Source organism: Typopeltis vanoorti, chromosome 3, assembly GCF_054136105.1.
Source record: "Typopeltis vanoorti isolate ZY-2024b chromosome 3, IOZ_Tvanoo_1.0, whole genome shotgun sequence".
Taxonomy (NCBI): Eukaryota; Metazoa; Arthropoda; class Arachnida; order Uropygi; family Thelyphonidae; genus Typopeltis; species Typopeltis vanoorti.
Genome location: NC_143551.1, coordinates 139,986,669 through 140,009,480, shown reverse-complemented (window position 1 = coordinate 140,009,480; position 22,812 = coordinate 139,986,669). Strand labels below are relative to the sequence as shown.

General features: G+C 34.9%; 1 protein-coding gene across 1 annotated transcript in view; it reads left to right on the top strand.

Moving 5' to 3' along the window:
* The window catches only part of LOC150108606 (uncharacterized), a 271,872-nt gene that overhangs the window by 21,163 nt on the left and 227,897 nt on the right, over positions 1-22,812 (top strand). Inside the window, exon 3 of the mRNA XM_090390490.1 lies at positions 14,243-14,341. Coding sequence (XP_090246616.1) covers positions 14,243-14,341 — 99 coding nt within the window. The remainder of the gene's footprint in view (positions 1-14,242; positions 14,342-22,812) is intronic.

The following is a 22,812-nucleotide window of genomic DNA, read 5'->3' as shown; positions in this document are numbered from 1 at the left end:
TTCATGTTTTAACTTCATATAGTAAACTTGACCACACATAGCACCTCATCATTCGTACTCGAATTTCAATGTTTAAGTCGTTGTTACATAAAACGGGTTTTATGTTGATAAAGGACTGTCTTACAATTTGAATTCTTGATCTTATCTCCATTTCACAGTCCGAACTATGTTCTCATTAAATTATCGTTCTTAAACAAAATAAATAGACAAATAAAAAAAATAAATAGGAGTAGGCCACATTTTCACAGTATACACTTCATCCAATCATATTGCTTATGTTGAAAAGTTATACAAATTTTTTAATTACGAATAATGCATCGATAGTGAATACGAACGTGGAGAGATGCTTTTGGAAATTGCCACGGATAACAACCTGACGATTTGCAATAGCAAATTACAACAAAAAGATTGTCGTAAATGGACATGGCGCTCCTTCGATGGCAAACACAGGAATATGATCGACTTGATATTAATAAACTAGAAATGGAGAACCTCAGTTCAACAGTGCAGATCATTTCAAGGAGCTGATATTGATTCGGATCACAGTTTATTGATTGCGAATATAAGACTAAAACTGGAACAGAAGTACAAAGTAATGTTTCAAAAAGCTAGAGACATCTCAAAACTAAATGAAGACAAACTAAGAACAGAACAGCATATCAGAACATATTGGAAACTAAGCTTAAGACCTCAAGTGAAAAACAAAATATAAATACAAGAGCAGAACGACTGACTACAGTGCTAAAAAAGCAGTAGAGGAAATAATTCCTGAAAGAGAAAAGATCAACAAGAAATGGATAACTCAGGAAACCCTAAAATTGGTACAAGAGAAAAGAGAACTGAAACTTAAAAGAGATAATTCAGAAGCAGCAGATGAGTTATACCGTCAAAAATGCAATGAAGTACGGAAAGCAGCAAGATCTGATAAAGCTAAATGGTTGGAGGACCAGTGCAATGACATGAACAGTACTATGGAGAACACAAAACTAGAGAGGTCTACAAACTTATAAGAAATGTCAATAGGAAATGGCAAACAAGATCAGTAGCAGTCAAAGATGAAAATGGTAAAGTATTGATGGCCAAGACAGGAATCATACATAGATGGACAAGATATAGCAGCGAACTATATAAAAATCAACTAAATGATACTGCAACAGAAGAAATCAAAGAACTAAAAGCAATCTCTCCACCAGCAGAGATCTTTGAAAATGAGATTTTGGCAGAGGAGGTGAATAAGGCTATAAAACATCTCAAAAACAACAAGAGTCCTGGAATTGACAACATAATAGGCGAGATGCTAAAATATGGGGGAGAATCAGCTATAAAAGAAAATACATCAGCTATGTAAAGAAATATGGAGATCAGGATATGCCCCCGAAGAGTGTAAAAAATCGATCTTGGTTGTTCTTCATAAGAAAGGCAGTGCTTTAGAATGCACCAATTACAGAACGATTGCATTAATGAGTCATCTTCACAAAGTGCTGATGAAAATATTAATAGAACGCCTGAAGGGGCATGTAGAGGCATATCTTCCAGATGAACAAGCCAGATTTCTACAAGATCGAAGTAAAGTGCAACAAATACTCGCACTAAGACTAATAGCAGAGAAAGCTCGAAGAAGGAACAAATCGATATATTGCTGTTTCGTGGACTTCCAAAAAGCATTTGATAATATTGACCAAAATATAACATGGGCTGTCTTGGAATCCTATGATGTGGACAATGAATTGATCCGCCTGCTGAAAGATATAAACAGCCAAGCACAAGCACAAATCAGGATAGCAGGTGAGACTGAAGATTGGTTTGCCACTAGTCAAGACACAATACAAGGGGACCCAATATCACCAATCATCTTCATCACACATCTGGGAAGAACACTAGAGAAGATTAAAGAAGAAGGTGGAGGCATTTCAATAAATGACATGAGAATAAACTACCTCTGCTTTGCAGATGACATCGTCCTGATTGAAGAAGACGCAGCAAGGCTGAAACAGACATTGCAAACACTATACACAGAAGGAAAAAGATATGGACTAAATGTCAACTTTGAAAAAACTAAAACAATGATATTCGGACAACAGGAGTTACTGAATAGAGTTACGATAGATAGATTTCAACTGGAAAATGTGGAACACTTCACATATCTTGGATGCCACATGACATGACTTGGGCCCCAAAAAGAGATAAAAATTAGAATAGCCAGAGCAACAACTATTTTAAAATCCATGGACAAAATCTGGAAGAGCCGAGCTATAAAGATGCAAACTAAACTGCGCATTGTAGAAATCTGTATCTTCAGCAGCATGTTCTATGGATGCGAGGTCTGGGTACTCCTGAGAGAAAGGAGGATATTGGCATTTGAGAGGAAGTGCTATAGAAAGATCTTGAGAATAAGCTGGATACAGAAAGTGAACAATGAGGAAATCTACAGATGAATACAACCAAAAGAAAACCTGATCCAGAAAATAATCAAAAGGAAACTACATCTATTTGTCCATATATGTAGAATGAATGATGAGAGAAAACTAAAAAGGTTGCTGTTTGGAATAATTGAAGGAAAGAACAAAAGAGGAAGACCAAACAGAGAATGGGGCGATGACATCGTCAAATGGTGCGGAAACTCTATACACGAACTGAGTCATCTTGCACAAAATAGAATGCATAGGAAGAATCATATCAAGATGGCAGAAGACACCTACTGGCATTGGACCCATGGTTGTTGATGATGATGATGATGATGAGTGAATACGAATTCTGAATATTCGGTATCAAAACGTACAAAAATCAGAGTTTACAGGAGGAAGATTGCGGATTTCTTAGTAGATCGCTTTCATTTGTAATACCTAGGTGAATTAAAATCATTACCACAGACATTGAACTCAAGCAATAGAATTACTATAGTCAAATATTCTGTGCTTTAATCGTTATGTAAGCCAGGCATAGCTTTCTCTTTGGCCACTGAGGAAATGTAATGGCGGATGATACTTTATTCTCATTTTTGCATATGCTGAACTAACTCAAGAGTTCTAAGAGTTATTATTGCTGCAGATTCATATAACTGGTAATCCTGCCCGGAACCTTCTTATCTTCTTTGTCGTGGATTTGAAACACATTTAAGGTTCGACGAGGATCTAAAGTATTTGTATCAAATTAGACTTGGAAAATAAAAGATTCAGTTTGTGTAAAACATAATGACAACAAAAGATTTTGTTAGATTTGATAATATTAATAATCTGGAATCTACTAGGGAGATATGGGTGGAAAAAGTTTGGCGTCCACAAGTAAAGAAATTTTATATAACCTAAAATTTACCAAGGAGATGGAGGTCTCCTAAAAGTTATAACTTTGGGAGCAAAACAATCTTAAATCAGGCCATATATTCTTTGTAACTCTAATTTTTCGAAATCCCTTTTCTTTTTAATATTTCCAACAATCACAAACATTCTTAAAATGCAATTTTACGATTTTCTTTCTACTCATTCTTTAAAATCTATTCATAATAATAATGCATTTAGGTGCCACAGTAGCGTTTGACAAGTCCATGTAATAACTGGCTGAAGGTTGAATACATATTTGTGACATAGCACGGGCTCAATACTTCACGACATAGAACTCTTTACTTAATGTTCCACGAGGTTCCAGCCAACATTGATTTATTATGTGAACTTCGCACTAACGGAAAGTTTCAGATAATATACAGGGTGTTCGGGATAAATTTGACAGTTTCGTAAGGAAAAAGAAAATCTTTGTATCTATTAAATTTAATGAATTGACAAAAAAACATTACAGGCAGAGTTAATTACAATACTATCAACAAGATTTACTCAAAATAACCACCATTAGCATCGATCACAGCTTCAATTCTGCTTCGGAACCTCGAACAAGCTGATGCTACAGTCTCCCTGGGAAGGGCCGCAAAAACTGTTTTAATTTTATCCATTAACTGGGCTTTTGTATTACTGGAAGTGCGATTGGTGTCTTTTTCAACTGCGCCCCATTCAAAATAATCCATGGAGTTAAGGTCTGGGGAGTTTGGAGGCCAAACATTTGGACTGGTGAAGTCGTAGAAATTTTCAGACAACCATTTTTGACTTTTTCCAGAGGTGTGGCAAGGGGCCGAATCCTGCTGCCATACATACGGCCTACCATTGGCTACCCTTGTTATCCAGGGCTTGACTACAGTTAGCAACTCCACGAACAAAGCCCGAATTCCAATGCCAGGGTTCTTCAACACCTGTTCCTGCAGATTTGCGAGGAATTCTGCTGTACGAACGCAATCAGATCGTCTGCTAGGGATCTTTCTTCTTGCTACATCCTCGTAGTCACCATTGCAAGTCTCTAGTTCATGCCTGATTGTTTTTACTGTATTCAGGGAGCATTGGGCAGCAGTCGTAATATCCTTATTTTGATGGCGGGCACGAATCATCATGATACAAGTTATTCTCTTCCATGATTCAGGTGGGTTCCAGCTATCCATCCTTTCTGACATCTTGTATATGAATGAAGAAGGGTCCAAACTTTTAAATGAAGAGAAGTGTGTGTTAATACATGTAACTTACGGAAAAATATAATTAATTATAAATATGTCAAATTTATCCCGAACACCCTGTATATTGTCAATAAAATTAAATAAATAAATTTTATTTTTCATTATGTTTCCTTGCAAAATCATTTTTGCAAAGGTGTTATAATAATGCTTTTAGTTTATTTCGGACACGGAGATACGATTTTCTTTATCGTTCTTTTTTTTTCTTCTTCATAATAACGGGTATTTCATTAGTTTAAGACATTCTAAAATACATTATGAAATTCATTTAAACGTCAAAAGCAATTTTCAAAATTTATCGTTTTTATTATTACCTTCTTGCTTTTTTTTTCCATTGTCCATTATGAAAGAGACAACGAGAACTTTTACAAGGATGCTCACCGCGTAGCTGATGAGTCTATAACATCTCCAATATACGTCTCTGCTGAGCGTGGAAGATCAAACGAATTGTCGCTGTTTGACGTCCATGAAGCGCCTCTGAAGCATTATTCAGATTAATGGATTCTGCAACTGAATCAAAAAGTTAGAAGCACCAGATATTATTTAATGTTATAAAGGCAGAGTATATCTTTGAATTAGGAAATAGGCAATAGTAACAGAAGACGACAAAAGTATAATTTTAAAAAAAATCAATGAGGATAATCTGTAAAAATGTAGCAGGTTGTAATAGTAGGTATCTTTCACAAAGATGTCAAATTGTTTCCAGTGAAAAATTTTGAAATTTTCGATTTAAAAACAAAGCACTTTATTAAAAATATTAATAACCGTAAAATATTTGAAGTATTGAGGGATGGTAACAGAATTCAGTTATTGATTTTTAATGTAATTTTAAAATGCGGATGTAATTTTTAGTAATTACTGAAGTTACACAATTTTTAAATAAATTTTTGTCGAAACTTAAAACTTAAACTTCCCGCATGTATTTCATGAGAATTTTCTTTTTTATCTGGGAAAAATACAAGTCTCAATTTTTAATATTATTTGAAGACGGCATCAACATGCAGTTGATACCTTCTAACAAGGCGTTTTGTTTTTTCGAACATTGCAGTTTTATCCTTCTGTTTTTATTGGAACAAATTATAAACCTTAGGTATCTTCTACAAATATTCGGATTTTTTTCTCCTAAACAAGACAACTCAAACATGCTAATTACAAATGAATTATGAATTATGAATAACATGCCTTGTTGTCAAATATCACTAGTAATATAATTCAACAGATTGTACCAATAATCTTATCGTATATTTAAATTATTCATGATTCGAAATTGGCATGGAAACATTATTTGTCAGCAGTCCTGAAACTTTTAATTAATTTCCAGACCGAAGTTATAAAGCATCTGGATATAGTTTATAACTTCAAAGGACTTCCGGCAGCCGCATCAATGTACTGTACCGTGAATAACATCTCATACTCTATAACAAGTTTTATATTCAAAGGTGATCATTTACATATTTATAATAATTCTAAACAAATGTTGGCATGAGTAGACCACAGACAAGATAACTATTAAACTTTGCTCTAGAGATCAAACATGTTACTTTTTTCATGTCACTCTTTCAGGCCTCCTTTAAATAGAGTAGCTGCCTACACAGGGCTGTAAAAATCATCTACTGCCTGAAAACTATCAGGAATGCATGCTACAGTGCGATTCAGACTTAGATTAACATATCAGAAAGTGGAGATGCTATCCATTCGGTCAACAAGGCTGTCATGTTGTCAAGTTCAATTAAATATTTGATAAATAAACTGATGCAGAATATTCCAGTTGTTATTTGTAATTACAAACTTTTTTTCTCGTTTAAAATTTATTATTAAGAACATTTTATGATCATGATGCATGCCAAGAATTTCTAAATAACTTTTAACATAGGAGCTAAATAAACCATCGACCTAAATGAGCGCGTGAACTGAATGAATTATGAGGTGATTTATCAGTGATCTGTGGTAACGCATGAGCTCATGAATGAATGAAACTCAAAAATGAACAACGCCTCCCATCTCTGGCTCTTTTTTGTCCTTCGGCGTAAACAAAATCGTTCACATTGGTGTTAAATGAATTATTTTGGTAAATAGTGAAGAACATTTCCGAACTCAAAGAAACCACCACATTGGCAGCCTATCGTGTTTTTTTTTTTCGGTCGATTTAAATGAAGACATTCTCCCCGACAATAGAAGTTGGTATTTACACCAGTCAAACATTGTATAATATTAAACTGATTATTTTTTTCTTACATCCTGATTTCAAGTTTAGAACTGGTTCTCATACGGGATAGTTTATTAACCATCCTGTAAAGGAAAATTGTGGTCTACAAAATTATTGAGATATAAATGCTAAATAGGTTATAGCATCTGTCCTAAATAGGCTTTATTCATGAAATAAATTAAATAAGGTGGGGATCTAAAATTCATGCATAATGATTAGCCGAAACCAACAAAGTGGTCAAGGGAAGCAAGTAACATTGATCCAATGATGATCCAAAGTACCAACACTAGAATAATGTAAGGAAACAAAATGGAATTAAGTTATCACTTGTATTTAAAATAACTTGAACAGGAGTACAAAAAATATGCAGTTGAAATTCGACGTTTCAGTAATTAGGTTCAGAGATATTATGATTTGTGGAAGAAGTTCTTACTTGCGAAGAACGATATTATAACCCAAACAACTAAGGCTGTGAAGCCATTATAACATGCTTGCTAAATCTAGGCAATTTGCCTGTTTTTAAGGGGGGGGGGTGAAATACCGAATTTCTGAGAAGTAAAAAAAAAAAAAGCTTCCACTTTTCAGCTAACACTTCTTCTTCAGCTGAAAAAAAACGTTCATCAAAATTCTTCGCATCCTATATGTGATTCAACTTCTAAGCGGACTAAAACCGTTCCAAACATGTGACAACTCTAAGCCACTTCAGGTCTCCAAGTAAGCAAGGTGTGGTCTAGTACAGGGAGACAAAAATTACCTACCACCTAAAGAAATTTGCAAACTTACATTTCACAGAGAAATTCGAATCTGACATTTTCTTGTTTGTAGTGCTAAGGCGATATCCAATCCGCCAACCGAGCGAGGAAGAAATTAGTTGTTGTTGTTGTTCTTGTTTTTGTTTATTTAAAAAATTAGTTTGAGTGAAAATTAGTTTGTTGATATATTACAAATTAATGAACGTCTTAGAAGTTATGATTAATTAAAATTGTTGTTTATTTAAAATAACTTGCAACATGAGTATATGGAAATTCGACTTTTCAGTAATTAGGTTCAGAGACATGATTTGTCGAAGAAGTTCTTATTGCGAAGAACGGTAAACAAATTCGTCAGAGAATGAAATAAGTAATAACGTCGAATAGTTGAATAGTATAATATACAGCAATGACTGGTGTACAAGTCTCTCAAGTGAATCATGACCAATAGATGATGTGGTATTCACATGCTTGAGAAGCTATAATAATAATAATAATAATATAGATATGTGACAGTTTGTGTATACTTAGAACAATTTTCAGTGTCAAATTAATTGATAATCTGCAATACACGCAGTGATTACTTCATCCTTACATCTGTTTTTAACATTTACAATAGTCAAAGCGAGATACTAAAGTTTTGTAATTCTGCATTATAATTGTCTTAGTCAGCTGCTACTTCTGTCTCTTCAAAACAATTGTGCGTTCCATCACGTATTTTCAACGGATTTATCTCTACAGAAGTAAAGTGCATTGTCATGCACTTTGCATCTACTTATCAGCATTATAAGTGAACTTTAGAATAATATTTTCATTTTTATTTTTAGAAACCCTTACATAAAAACTGCACTGAAGGAATAGCTTGCCCTCGATTTAATGTTTCACACATCTTACTTTTGTCGATATGTTTAATGCTTTATTGGTTTGATATTCTTGTAGGATGTTTCCTAGCAACTCGGTAGGAAACGTCCTGCCGAGCAGGTAGATAGAAATCAAGACTAATCGCGAATTTGTGCAAAGCTAAAAAAAAAAAAAAAAAAATGTTATACACTTTATTGTGTGTGTGTGTGGGGGGGGAGGAATCCTAATCAGGTATATAACTTTCCTTATATATAGCCAAGTTAACCAAGTTTATATGACTTTCCTATACATTTGAAGTAGCACTAGTTACTTCCAAAAGATAGAAGAAAAAGATGAATACAGATAAAAACGAGTATAAAATTACAATTTAATTTTCTCTTTTTCATTAGCTAATATTTGAAGAGCTTACAACACAAGTCCTTCGTGCACTCCAGGAAAATATTTCTTTCATGATTACATTTTAAACTGAGTCTTATTAAATACTCAGTTAAAGTTTGTAACAAAAACATTCCTGCATTCTAGCACTTACCTTATGATTTCCAAAAATTTCAGAGACCAAATAAGGGAGGTATAGGTTGTAGAATCCTAAATTAGGAAAGTAATAAAATATGAAGACTTCTAAAAGAGTCTCAAATAGAATTTGAAGCATTTAGAGATATTAATTTGAAGGGTTTGGGAACAAAACTTAATCTGAAAATTATGAAGAATTATTGATCAACTTATAATCAAGTATACTAAGATAGGAGCTACGATGTTAACGGTTCAATTCGACATCATGATAATGATGTCGAGTTTAACAGTTTCCCCTGCTCGTGATTCAGTGCACCAAATTTCTTTCCTGAAAACTTTGGTGCACTGAATCACGAGCAGGGCGAACGGTTTAACTCGACATTATGATAATAGATAAATGAAAATGAAATGCTGGTATGATAGGAGATTAATATTGGTTTCGTTAAGGAGACAAGACACAGCAAATGTGCATTGAAGAAAAAAATGACTTATTAGCACTTTAAAATTCATGTATTTTTTTAAACATTTAAAAATATTTCTTAGTTAATGCTGCTAATATTCAGATATTACTAGCTTGTAAATTTTCATTTCCTGTTAGCACATGCATCGCTCACTATATTTACGATTTAGTAGTGCGTCACGAAAATTCCAGTGAAGTACGATACATAGTGATCATATATGACTGTGCTCCCAATCAGCAAAATGTCTTTATTACAGTCTCATTCTAGACGAATTACAGCTGTTATTCCCAACACTGAAATTATTCCTTGAAACATAAGAAACTTTTGGAGGTTAAATATTCATATGTTGTTATAACTACGGCGAGCGAAATTTTACATATTAATGTTGTTGCTTATATTTAAACAGCATGGAATAATAATGCGAAGAATGTTAGCAATGAAAAAGAAATTAGTGTGTGCACCTATTCACTTTTGCTTGAGGAAATTAAGGGTCGTTAATGTCCGGGAATTCCTTGGAATGTCATTATAAACTTAATTACAGTACAAGTGCTTTACTTTGTCATTGAAATAATAGAAGATACTGTTTTAAACATGAATAAATTGTAGCGAAACAAACTATCACAATATGGGTTGGTATTTTGTAGTGGACAATTTTCTGAAATATTTTTCTTTTGTTGCTTTGATTTGAGTCTTTCATATTCCAGTAATAAAACAGAATATTTGAAATTATGCGGTCACAGATACGGTTAGTTGGCTAGAAGTAAAAACTAAGGTTATAAGGAAAGCGTTATATCTTTCACACACACACACACACACACACACACACACACACACACACACACACAACGAAGATGATGAATTAAGAAATAATGTTTAATGTTAAATAATTAAGAAATAATAATATCGGACTGCAAACTCAAGTCTCTCCCCCTTTCAAATAAATAAATAATGAAATGAAAAACCTGAATGTAAATAAAAACAAAAAGGAAACGACCATAACTCTATTTCAAAGGCTCCTGCACTAGCCAAAAATTATATAAAATAGGGATTAAACCAGAGATTAAATCAACATAACTTACTGTTTCCTCAGAATCAAATGTGGCAGTGTAATTTGCTCCCAAAAACTGCACTCCTCTGGCCCTTCAGGCAAGATGCCTCTAGGTGATCTATTATTTTCGTATTCCAGTGAAACACCACTGCTTTGATTATTAGAGGCCTGAAGCAGCATCTAATAACCAGAATGGCTATTGCAATGTTTGTTCTCCATGATACTTTTTTTAATGCGAATCCCATCCAGGAAAGGTTGTAAACCTATAGTAAATTTTGTGATAGATGAAATTCATCTTCACAAAAGACAATTAGAAACATTCATTCTCACCGCGAGAGTCGAACCTGTGGCCTGTTGGTTGGAGAGCAGATGCCTTAATCACTCCTTCAACCAGCACGGTATGGTTTCCAGCATTTTGTCTCCACTCATCACACATACAGTGTAAATATACTTTTCATGAGCACGCCGAATACACATTAACTATGGAGTCAGCACTCTTTCCATTCAACAGAAGCAAACGGTTCTGCATTCTGGCCGCTAGATAGGTAACAGACCTTATGGTAACGAGTCAGCAGCCTTCCAAACCAGCTAGCGAATACTCCTGCTACCACTTACTCTGCCATCGTATATGGAATGATCCTCATATAAGAGCATACAGAGGGAACTGCTGAAGCTACTCACTGACGCAAGATTGGGTTCTCCGTGTAGAAACATGTTCATTGATTTTTTACCCTTCCCATTCTTGACCCTCTTCTATAATTAACTTTCTAACATCATCAACCATACAATTAGCTATACAAGCTGTCATTTTCTCCTGGCATTTACCTACCACTGGAAAGTAGCCTATATCTAGCCCAAGTTAACACCGAGATAAAATGAAAAACAATGGAGGAATCAGTACAACAGTCTCCAAAAATAGCCACTAATTAATTAGTGATCACCTTAAGCAACCTCACATGCCTTTGTATACAAGCTACGGAGTTTGAGACCCTTGTGATCGCTATTGATATTTCCAGATTTTTTTTTTTTTGGTTTGGCATACAGGTTTATTTACTAACTATCATCTTATGGTCTACTTGCTTCCGTTTGCAATTGCCCTTTCCTATCTGATTGTTCACTGGGCATCATGTCGAATAGTTTTCTGTTTTCAGATTTCTCTATGAATGGTTCTAGGGAAATTATTCTAATTTCCCTAGAGCTATTTTATTTCACAGACATTCATCTTTTTAAACATCATGACATTGAGGTCTTGGCGACTGAATCATTCGAATAATGTATAGTCTGTCGAAGGAAAAGACATAGCATCTACTCTAACCAACACTTAAACGCTGATATCTTTATTTATTTATTTTATTTTTTTTTCAAAACTATCAAAACACAGTCCTCTGTTTTGGTAGCGCTGAAATTCTTTCTTATTTCTCGTAAGAAAGATATAATTGCACTTCCCCTTACTTTTGATAATATGATCAAGATCTCGAATCATGATCATATTTCTCTTCTTGTGCTGACTTGCCTTTCCTGAAACAAACACATCGCATCCGTAGTGCATCCTCCGCCTCCAAAATAAATAAATAAATAAAAAGTATGTCCTATTCCGTTCGAGGCAATACTTTCACCTGAACAACTTCTAACTCCCTTAATCAACGGCCATGTATAATTTACTGTCAAGCTTGTCGAACGAAGTTCTCATCCTCATTTTTTATTCCGTTACCTCTGTTCTTTAGTACGCCTTTCTCCACACTTTTTCCCCAAGTGCTATGATTTCCAGCTGTTCAATAAACATTAACAAATTCTTTCTTTTCCATAATCACTTGCTAACACGCACTGTTGCAATATAGTTTTATGACCTCTGATATGGGGAGGTGATATTAAAAAAAAAAAGTAAAGGTCTGCAAAAAATTAAATTTCCTAATGAGTATGCACATTACCCGGAATTCACCCAGGTATTGCAGTGAAGATACACTTACCGTTTCGAGGGATTGACTATGTCCACTTTTTGATATGCCTCGAACTACCATTATGCAGATCGACTTTCGATCTTTTAATGGCTTTAGCTTAGTAGTGAAACTTCTAGCGGCGGAATAATTTCCTCTAATTATGAAGAATAATATTTACATAACAGTGTTTACTGAATATTGAGAAGTTTCTACATATTCCATTTCAATACGTAGAAACTAAGAAGTATAAAAAATGATCCAGTAGAATATTTTACACATTCATGCAGAACTATAATTCTGTTTCTGAATGTCTTACACAAACCCCTCATGGCTAATTAATATAATCATTCGCAACTAGCTTCTATATAACTCCTGCTGTTATATCGAAACTTGTGCTTAATCTGAGTTTCGGTTTATTGTGTTACAGTATGCAGTCGTTATGTTACAGCAATGCGATCTATTCATTGCAAGAATTACAATTTTTAGGTTCTTACGATACATAATAACAATAATAATAATAATTATTATTATTATACACTACCAAAACGCCGTAAAAATGGAACACTAGGAAATTGATATATAACCTCCTATATTTACCTAGAACAAAAGATCACAGTAGAGGGTGAGTGTAAAAAAAAATTATACGTGGAATTCAACTTGGTTAGATAACCTTTGGAAAATATCATCCAAATAGCAACGGGAAAGTCATATTGCAAGAAGTAACACTCAAAAATGGACAAATGTGATAGCAGAATGGTATCCTAGAGATGGAAAGAGAGCTGCAGGAAGACCAAAGAGACGGTGTGGGGGGGGGGGATGAGATTAAAGAGGTGGCAGGAACTCAGTAGCATAGAAAGGCTCAAGATAGGAATGAAAATGGAGGGCTTTGGGGAGACCTTCGTCCAGCAGTGGACAGAAAATGGCTGATAATAGTAATAATAATAATTATTATATAATAATAATTATTATTATTATTATGTATGATATTTTACGGACCCTTAAAGCCCATGACTACCCAGATTGGTTTAGTCAACCATAATTTTAGAATAAGGTAGTTAATTTTATGTGTAAGATTAACTACCTGGCTAGTTTGCCTTTATGCTAGATGTAAAAGCATAATTTCCAGAAGAACCCCCCCCCATCCCTCTGCTACATTCGTATGAAACCAAATTATCCCCCTCCCTCAGTTAAAAAGTCCATAAAGGTTCTTCACATCCTAGATGATGTTCGAACACAACTCTTTCTACTACCTACAGAGATTCGTCGAAATCGACTGAATTACATAGTTTGTATAAAGAAATAACCTCTAATTATAATGCTGTGATCGAAAAGGATCGTATACTCGTACCTTTCATTAACTGCACTGTAACACTGAAATCGACACATCTTAGTAAAGAAATAATAGGCACTGCGACAGTGAGTCTGTTATACACAGACAAGCAATTCGAGAGAAATCCGATCCATTTGCTGTAATAGATATTTTATCAAAATTGTTGCTCTGGATAAGGTGTTATGCAGAACCACCTTATCCAGAGCAGTTTTATGCCATAATTTTTTTTTTTTTTTGTTCTTCTTCTTTCCTGAAAACTGGTGCACTGAATCACGAGCAGGGTGAGCGCTTCAACTCGACATCATGATAACAGATAAATGAAAATGAAATGCTGGTATGATAGGAGATTAATATTGGTTTAGTTAAAGAGACAAGATACAGCAAAATTGCTTTTGTTCTATAGATAAAATTCAACTGTCTCATAAATGCAAGTTCTCCTCTTGGATCCCTCGAATTAAAACTCGTTATTGAATTTTTTTTTTTTTTTTTTGTGTAGATCAGGTTTCAAAAATATTTTTCTACAGCCATATTTTTTGAAAACTCATTCACCTTGGAGTATTTCTTTAATTAACTGGAATTTATTTTGTTTTACAGCTTGACCGAACTCCAATTCATTGGGCATCATCGAAAGGTCATATGGAAATTCTGTCTCTTCTTTTAAATGCCAAATGTGATATAGACGCTACTGACAAGGTAATACATAATTAGTATTAATTTTAAAAATGCATTTTGATAAATAATTTAACTAATTAAACAGTATCTTTAAATAAGAAATCAGAAATATAATTGAGGAATGGGGAAAAATAATACAGTTTTTTTTTCCATTATAAATAATTTATTTAAATGATATAAATCACTTTATATAAACAACCATTTTTAAATTTTGGAAACTTTAAGTGTAATTTTAATTGTTTCGGTTAAAGAAAGAGTGAATTGCATTTTGAAGACTGTAAGCAGAAATAAATTTCGGTAAACCTGTAATTGGGAAGCTGAATGTGAACAAAGAATAGGAATTTTACTTTTATTTGCTTTTTTTGTGAGTGACTGAGATGAATGTTAAATTGATTATTATTATTATTATTATTATTATTATTATTATTATTATTATTATTATTATTATTATTATTATTATTATCACTTAGACATCTCCATGGAGTGTTTAGTACAAATGATTTCTGAGAAAAGTGAAGGATGATACTCATTTGATACAAATGAGTACTGAGAAAAGCTGAGGTTCCGCTTTTTGTTTTTCCCCAATACCTCCGTTATTTGTTTTATTAATGTTTTTATTAGCAGTATGGTTAGTGCTGTTGCTGTGCTTTTGTTGCTAAAATTTCAGAGGACTAACTAAACATGAGATCTAATTGAACATGAAGAAATTATGTGGGAGAATATTAGAATGCTATAGTAGTTACAAGTTGGAGAGACTCTTTTTTAGAGCCAGCCTAAGGTATGAAACATTTTTCCTAACTACAATGAGTATAGCTGCATTAATTAATCAAAACTTTGGGAGACGCTGATTTTAAGACCACCTCTTAACATAACAGCTGTAAATAAATTTTCTCATCTGACTGTATAGGATGCCTTCGGACAGTTCATCTCTTGTTACAGTTAACTATTTTTATAATTAATTGAGTTTTTAAGTGCCATGTGTGTGTGTGTGTGTGTGTGTGTGTGTGTGTGTTATTTAAAGTTTTATCAGACGCGTCATTTCTCATGATTTTAGTAATTTTCTACTTATCCTAGAAAATATTTCTTCCAAGTAGACAAACCTACTTTCATTTTGATCCATAGCATAACAAAAATTTCCCGTTAAACCAAGTTTATCAAATTATGCACTGATCGCATAATATGATACGCACGAAAACTGTTTCTAGATTAATAAGAGGTTACCCATTAACATTTTTAATGATTCTGTGCATATCGCAATGCCTATTGTTTCTTTTTATGTAATGAAATTCGTGGCTTTAATATGTTAATATGAAGGATGCATTAATAGAACTAAAGGTTCTATTATATTCATCATGGAACAATTTTAAATTCAGATTCGAGAAATCAAAAAAAGAGCACAATTGATTCGAATCGATTTTTACCAGAAATATTCACGAGTGACTCTACGTTATTAAATTATAATAATTTGGCTTGTTCAAAAAGAATGTAATCTGCTGAAGAATGTGTAAATAGAGCTAATCTCGGATGATACCAGATGTAATGTATGATTTGTCAACAATATACAAAGCCAAGTTTCTTGATCTTTGTTGTGAATAAGGGTGCGTCGTAAATTTTCAGCTCAACAGGTAGACCAATGTTTAGCACAGTGGTTCTTAACCTTTTCGAAGTCACCGAACACTTTTGATTATAAGAAAAATCTGGAGAACACCAAAAGCATTACGGTCATAAAACTAACAATAAAAAATATGCATAGATTCGCCTTTTACAAAAATGGAACTTATTTTAATGCGATACTTGAGCTTGTCAGCTTTTGCAGATTTCATGGATATCAGGTCTAATATGTGATATAGCTATCCTCATCTCTTTGTCTATATTAGTAAGTCTTTCACACTTTTTGGTTTTTAACTCAATACTAACCAAATAAATTTTCAATTTATTTGGTTATTATTGAGAAACCGAGCCCACACAAATATGATGTTGAAAACTGTAACAAAATTTTCAGTGCCCTTGTGGAGGGAGCTGGGTATTCGACTTGGACAAAAATCCAAAATTCTTCAAGAGTTATTTCAGAGAATTTCATTTTCAGAGTACGATCCGTTGACAAGGTAACTAATTGTTCTTCTTCTTCTAACGAAAATTCACAACTCGATGTATTAACTGTGCCAAATGGATTTCGTATCCAGTCATAATCGTGTGTATTTAAGAAATGAAAGTAACTTGAAATCTTTTCTTTCAATATTCTTAAATGTTCTATTATAACGGAAATAATTCCCTCGACATTTTTATGATGGAGAGAAGGAAACATATCTACTGTATTTTTTTCTGATATGCGATTTTTCCAAAGAGACACTTTTTTCTGAAAAGCTGACAATTTGATAGTGGATGTCAAAATATTTCCATTATTCTCTTGGATACTTGTATAAACGCTATTTAAGTAATTAATCTATCGCCTAAATATGCCATTTTAACACATCAAATATCATTTTGAAGACATTTTACAAAAGCATCTGTACCTTCATTTTGAAAAAAAGGCCAATAATTCATTCTTAAGTTATAAAATTCGGAATAGCACTTTACTCCTGGATAATCATCTTATTTCAGTGTGCAAAAGCAAAGATCGGCACTTGGCTTCCATAGATATACAAAGTTTTTTTAAAGAGGAGTGCTTTTAAAGGTCTTGACTTCATGTAATTTACCATATTTACAACTTGGTCTAGTACTGGTTTTAATATTGCCGGTAATGTTTTTGAAACTAGGGATTCTCTGTGCAAAAGACAGTGCGTAAATATAATATATCCTGCAAACACATAACCTATAAACGATATTCTATTGGTTTGGAAGTCGACGCGCATAGTAGTCTTCAGTTGTTAAGTTCAGAGTAGCCAATTACACTCAGAACTGTGTCACGTGACATCTTTCACCAGCGGAACACTTGTAACCAGTTTGCGGAACACAAGTATTCCGGTGTTCCCGGCAACACCGGTTAATAACCACTGGTGATACACACTCGTATAGTCACTTGAAGAAAATGGGAACGGAGAGGTTAGTAAAAGATGTGTTTGATGCGAGGATTACAAGAAAAAGACCCGAAGGAAGACCAAAATTTAGTTGCATTGATGCGATAAATCAGTGAATTGGAAGTCCGAGAACAGACTAATTTGGAGAAAGGTTATAAGGGATTAGTAATAATGTAAACTATCATAGTATTCTGTACACTCTTTTATAAGGGTTCACATCAGGAATTTGATGATGACGATGATGATGATGATGAATAAAAAAAAGATGAAAAACATCTTGAATCTTGAGCGACAAAGATATTGTAGTGCATTTTCCAGTAGATAGCATCTAGAAGCTGAAAAGTTAAACGTTGATTGGTTCCACTGCAGCATATTTGGAAGAACTGGACAGTAGTACGCCCTACCACTGGAAAATACCTCAGTTCGATTATCGTCATGATGAAAAGAATCTTTATATGACTCTTTTAATTGGAAATGAGTCTGCCGATCTCATACTGCGGTAGTAAGTTTGTTTTCTCCCGGAAAATCGGGTTTTCATCCCGCACAATGGCAAATCGGCCAGAGAACGCACGCACGCACGCATGCATCTCCCACCCACACACAATTAACAGAAAATTACTGTTAGTAGGCAGTAGATAGCATAGCGTGGATGGTAGATTATGTAAAGTGTAAATGAAGCAGTACAAATCGTAGAATGTGTGGTTTACATGTTCTCCTATGCTGAATACTTGAGATATCACGTAACAATAATAGTTATTATGCGATAATAATCAACTAATACTACTGATAATTATGTGATATTATTAATATTACGTGACCCTTCTAAGGGGTCCAAAGACGCATCGCGGAAGGGCACCTTACACTTCACAACACATTGTCTACACAACTTAATTGACATTTATATGCAGCATAATCCACCATCGACGCACCGTCATCTGTCGTCCACTAAATACATTTCTGTCACTTAATTACACATGTTTCATGGCCGATTTTGACGGATGTGGGATGAAAAACCAGATTTATTGTAGAAAAACTGCTACTTCTTGTGTGAAATCTGCTAGCTCACTCTGAACGAAAAAAAATTCAGAAAATTTCTTTTGTCCCGAACAAAAAATGAACTAAAGTTTATTTTTTAATCGAAGGGTGCATTGTCCCATTAATCTTCCATCTGTGTCATAGAGACACTTCACAATGACAGTAATTCTTATATGATTTTAATTTAATGTTTAATAATGATAGTAATGATTAGTAATAAAAATATTTACTTATTTTTCACAAATTCAGATAACAGACAGTATCGCACATATGTATTTGAGATAACGCGCGAGTCTGTTGACGAACAAAGAAGTGATTCAAACATCAGATCAACGTGATAATTATTTTCAGTCATTAAACAATGCTGAGCCTCGTAATTACATTTTACACTTTTATTTTTATCTGCTGCTTGTATTACCCAATGGGTAATATATTGAGTTTGCTTCTAAAGAGTGAGACCCAGTGGTGTCGTGAGCCAACGTCGTTATGGGGAAAAAGTCCTTAGCAGACCCTCAAAATTAGAAATCACAGGTCCCTAGGAATCACGGGCACAGAGATCTTACCCCTTCCCCCTCTATTTCGATGGACCACCTAAAACTGTTACAAGTCAGATTCTAGTTGCCGATTTTAATTTAATGAAAACTCTACAAGAAAGTATAGTTCCCTTCAGGAAACTTGGGTTTTTAAACCCTCGTCTCAAAAATGAAAAGAAGTCAGCAGCATCTCCATGGGAAAGTTGCATCGTTCCATGTAACTAGTCACGTGTTTGTTGCCAATATAAATTTATTAGTCATGGCCGAGTGGTTCAGGCAATGGACTTGAAATCCAATAGGGTTTCTCTTTGCCAGGCTAGAATCCTGCCGACTGTGAATTATGTTTCCTTCTTTCTTTGCCAGCCTGGTTGGCCGAGTGGTTAGCATATCTGTTCTCCAGCCAAAAGGCTGCAGGTTTGAATCCCGCCTTGTGCATGGATGCTTGTGACTGTCTGTGAAAATACTGGTGATGGTGGTCAGCGACAGATGCCGTTGGTGTACATGATGAATGTAGTTGTGGTTGGAGACAGAATTGTAGAGTAGGTGCCCTTCCTCGATGAGTCTTTGGAGGTGTTACATAATAATAACAATAATAAAAATTGGAGACATATGATGCTCCCAAGTCAGTGCAAATGTGTTCAAGTGAAATGGCTGCAAAAGAAGGCAACTAACAGATTCTGAAAGAGGCATTGTGATAGGATGCCATGTTTTAGGCCTATCTATTTGGTAAATTGTTAAAAAATTGGTTCATCCCAGGTCAACAATCAGTGATATCATACTGAAATGGAGGGAGTCAACTGTAAGTGATACCATAGTGGATGACCGACCCACTATATGCACCAAACATCAAGTGCCTCCGTAGCGCAATTGGAAGAATGGCGGTACATTGCTCCCTTCGATTGGAAAGGTATGAGTTCGATTCCGGTCGTGACGGGAGGAATCTTTATATGGACTTTTTCAATTGAAGGTGAGTTAGCCGATCTCATACAAAGGTAGTAGGGTTTTTCTCGCCGAAACTCGGTTTTTCATCCCGCATACATACAAACCGGCCCTTCAGAACACACGCAATTTACAGACAAAAAATACTTGTGGTGGTGGGCGGTAGATGGTGCTGATGTAATTGATTGGTAGTAGAGGCTTGGTAGTGGTGGAGACAGAGAGTTGTACAGTGGGTGTCCTCCTGCGATGAGTCTTTGGTCTCCTTGGAGGTGTCACAAATAATAATAATAATAATAATAATAATAATAATAATAATAATAATAATAATAATAATAATAATATGTAAACCAGCTATTCGTTGGCTGACACGTTGGATGTCGAATTACGGGCATCGACTGGAACAGGAATCTGCTCAAAAACATTTAAATCAAGGCTCAAAACTATGGGTTTCAATAATAGGACTGCAATATGCAAGTCCCGCATTACCTGAACTAATATGCACCATCGTTTTGAATGGTGCAAAAAACACAGTGGGGCGTAGAAGCTTGGAAAGCTGTGTTATGGACGGGTGTGAGTGTAGCAGATGCTTGGTAAGGGTCTCTTACCAGAGTGCATAACCCCATCTATAAAATTCAGAGGTGGTGGTGTTATGTTATGTTATGGTCCTGTTTTTCCTGGTTTGGCATCAAACATGGAACTCAAAGAGATATCTGAACATTTTGGATAATGCAACGCTTCCTACATTGTAGTGTTTCGGTGGAACTGACTGTTATCTCTTTCAGCAAGACAATGTACCATGTCATAAGGCTTCTGATGCGACTGTGTGGTTTGTGGAAATAAACATCACTGAACTTGACTGGTCTCCACAGAGCCCTGATCTCAACCCTATTGAACATTTGTGGAGAAGAACGGAAGCATCAGGTAAGATTAAGGGACATCTGCCTCACAACAGTCCAGGACTTCACATGCCTTCAAGAAGAATGATCCAAAATTCCCATTGATCTCTCTATCGTATGTTTGTGGAAAGCATTCCCCATAATTGCTGCAGTAATCGCAGCGAAAGGAAGTCCTACATTTTATTAAGATGGGCTCCATGGTTGTTTGTTACTCACACTATGATGTCCGTTGACTCTTTGCCGAACTGTGTGTGTATCAGTTTCAGACATTGTATATTCTGTATGTGCGTGTGTTTCACCAGATGTTAGGTTTAAGGGTTTCTGCTGGCTCCGCACTTTAGTGATAGTTGAAGTGCGGAGATCGTTTGCACATTAGAAAATGCGTGTGCAACGTAATTGCAATTGAGTTAGAGATCCAGATGTGTTACAAAGAAAAACGATTAATGTTCCCATGAAGTGATTAAAATCACAGGCTCTAGGATAACTCAAATGAGGGCATCATACCTGTATGCAGAAGTTACTCGTGCATGAAAACATTTTTGGTCTGTAAAGTAGTAGCTGTTATTGGCATCTGATTTTAACTAAAATTAAAATTCTAGGCTCATAGCCTTAAATATTAATAGGAGAGATGGTGAGATGTGGGTAGTGGAGTAGAGTGCACTCCTGCGATGAGTCCTTGGAGGTGTTACGTAGTAATACTAAATTTCATTAAAATCTATGAATGAAGTTGACGACGGGATCATCTATTCTAGAGTTTAGGTCCAGTTTTAAGCTGCATAGGGCCAACTGGCCCTGAAGCAAGAAATTTAAGATTTGATAAAATGCAAGATTTTGTTACACACGCGCGCGCACGCACGCACGCACGCACGCGCGCACACACACACACACACACACACACACACACACACACACACACACACACACACACACACACACACACACACACACACAGTAGCGGTTTAAATATTACTTAATTGCATATATTCTTGATATCTGATTATCTGAAAGAAGGTAAATTAGGATCTTCGTGATCCTAATTTATAATTTTCAATGACCCAAGCATAATTTATTTTTTCTCTCCCCCTCTCACTGTTCGCTACCCTTCTCTTCCCCCCCCCACCGATCCCATACTCACGCAATCCGACTGGAATTAGTATTTGAAAATATATTCTTCGCTATTCAAACACTTCTCGCATGATCATTACAACAATGAAAACAAGTGGAAAAATTAAATATTTTAATATGAGTAACCACCTTTTATTGATGCACGGCGTAATTTGAACCCCATTGAAAAGATAAATCCAACCGACAACGATCAGTTTTTAGACAGAAAATATATATCTAGGGCAGTAGCGCACTAGTGGGATGCGGAGGGGGGGCGGTCCGCCCCGGACGGCACGTTTTATGTGAGACACAATTTTATTTTTCGACGATTCTTCTATTTATGTTAACTTAGTAATTTTATTACTTAATTAATAATTAGTTTTTAACAACTATACTTACACATTGCTAAAATAAACATAAACATAGTGTTTTAATTTCTTTCCCTACGTCGTTTTGACTTTTTGTAATATTTTTGGTGTGTATTGAGAGGGGCGGAAAACTCAGGGACCGCCACAGGCGGTAATAGCTCTAGCTACGCCACTGACCTAGGGACGTTATGAAGAGCTTGGTCGAGAATGGCAACTATTGAAGACTGTAGAAGCATTGAAAAAAGGTCAAGAATTCATGGTTTTTTTGGAATAAAATTTTTGAAATGAAAATTGCTGTAGGAGAACAAATGTTTCCTAATTTAACAACATTAGTTAAAGCTGTACTGTGCCTCCCTCATTCATCAGCAGCAACTGAAAGAATATTTTCAGCAGTGATAATAAATAAAATAAGAGATCAACTACAATCTCCCTTGATGAATGGACTCCTTTTGACAAATATAGTACAGTTCATATAGTACAATGGCTATATGAACAAAGAATTAACCAATATCTAGATAAAATAAAACAACATGAAGAAATAGAAATACGATGGCTTAATATAAAAACGATACTAAATGCAGCAGCAAATGAAAGCTTAGG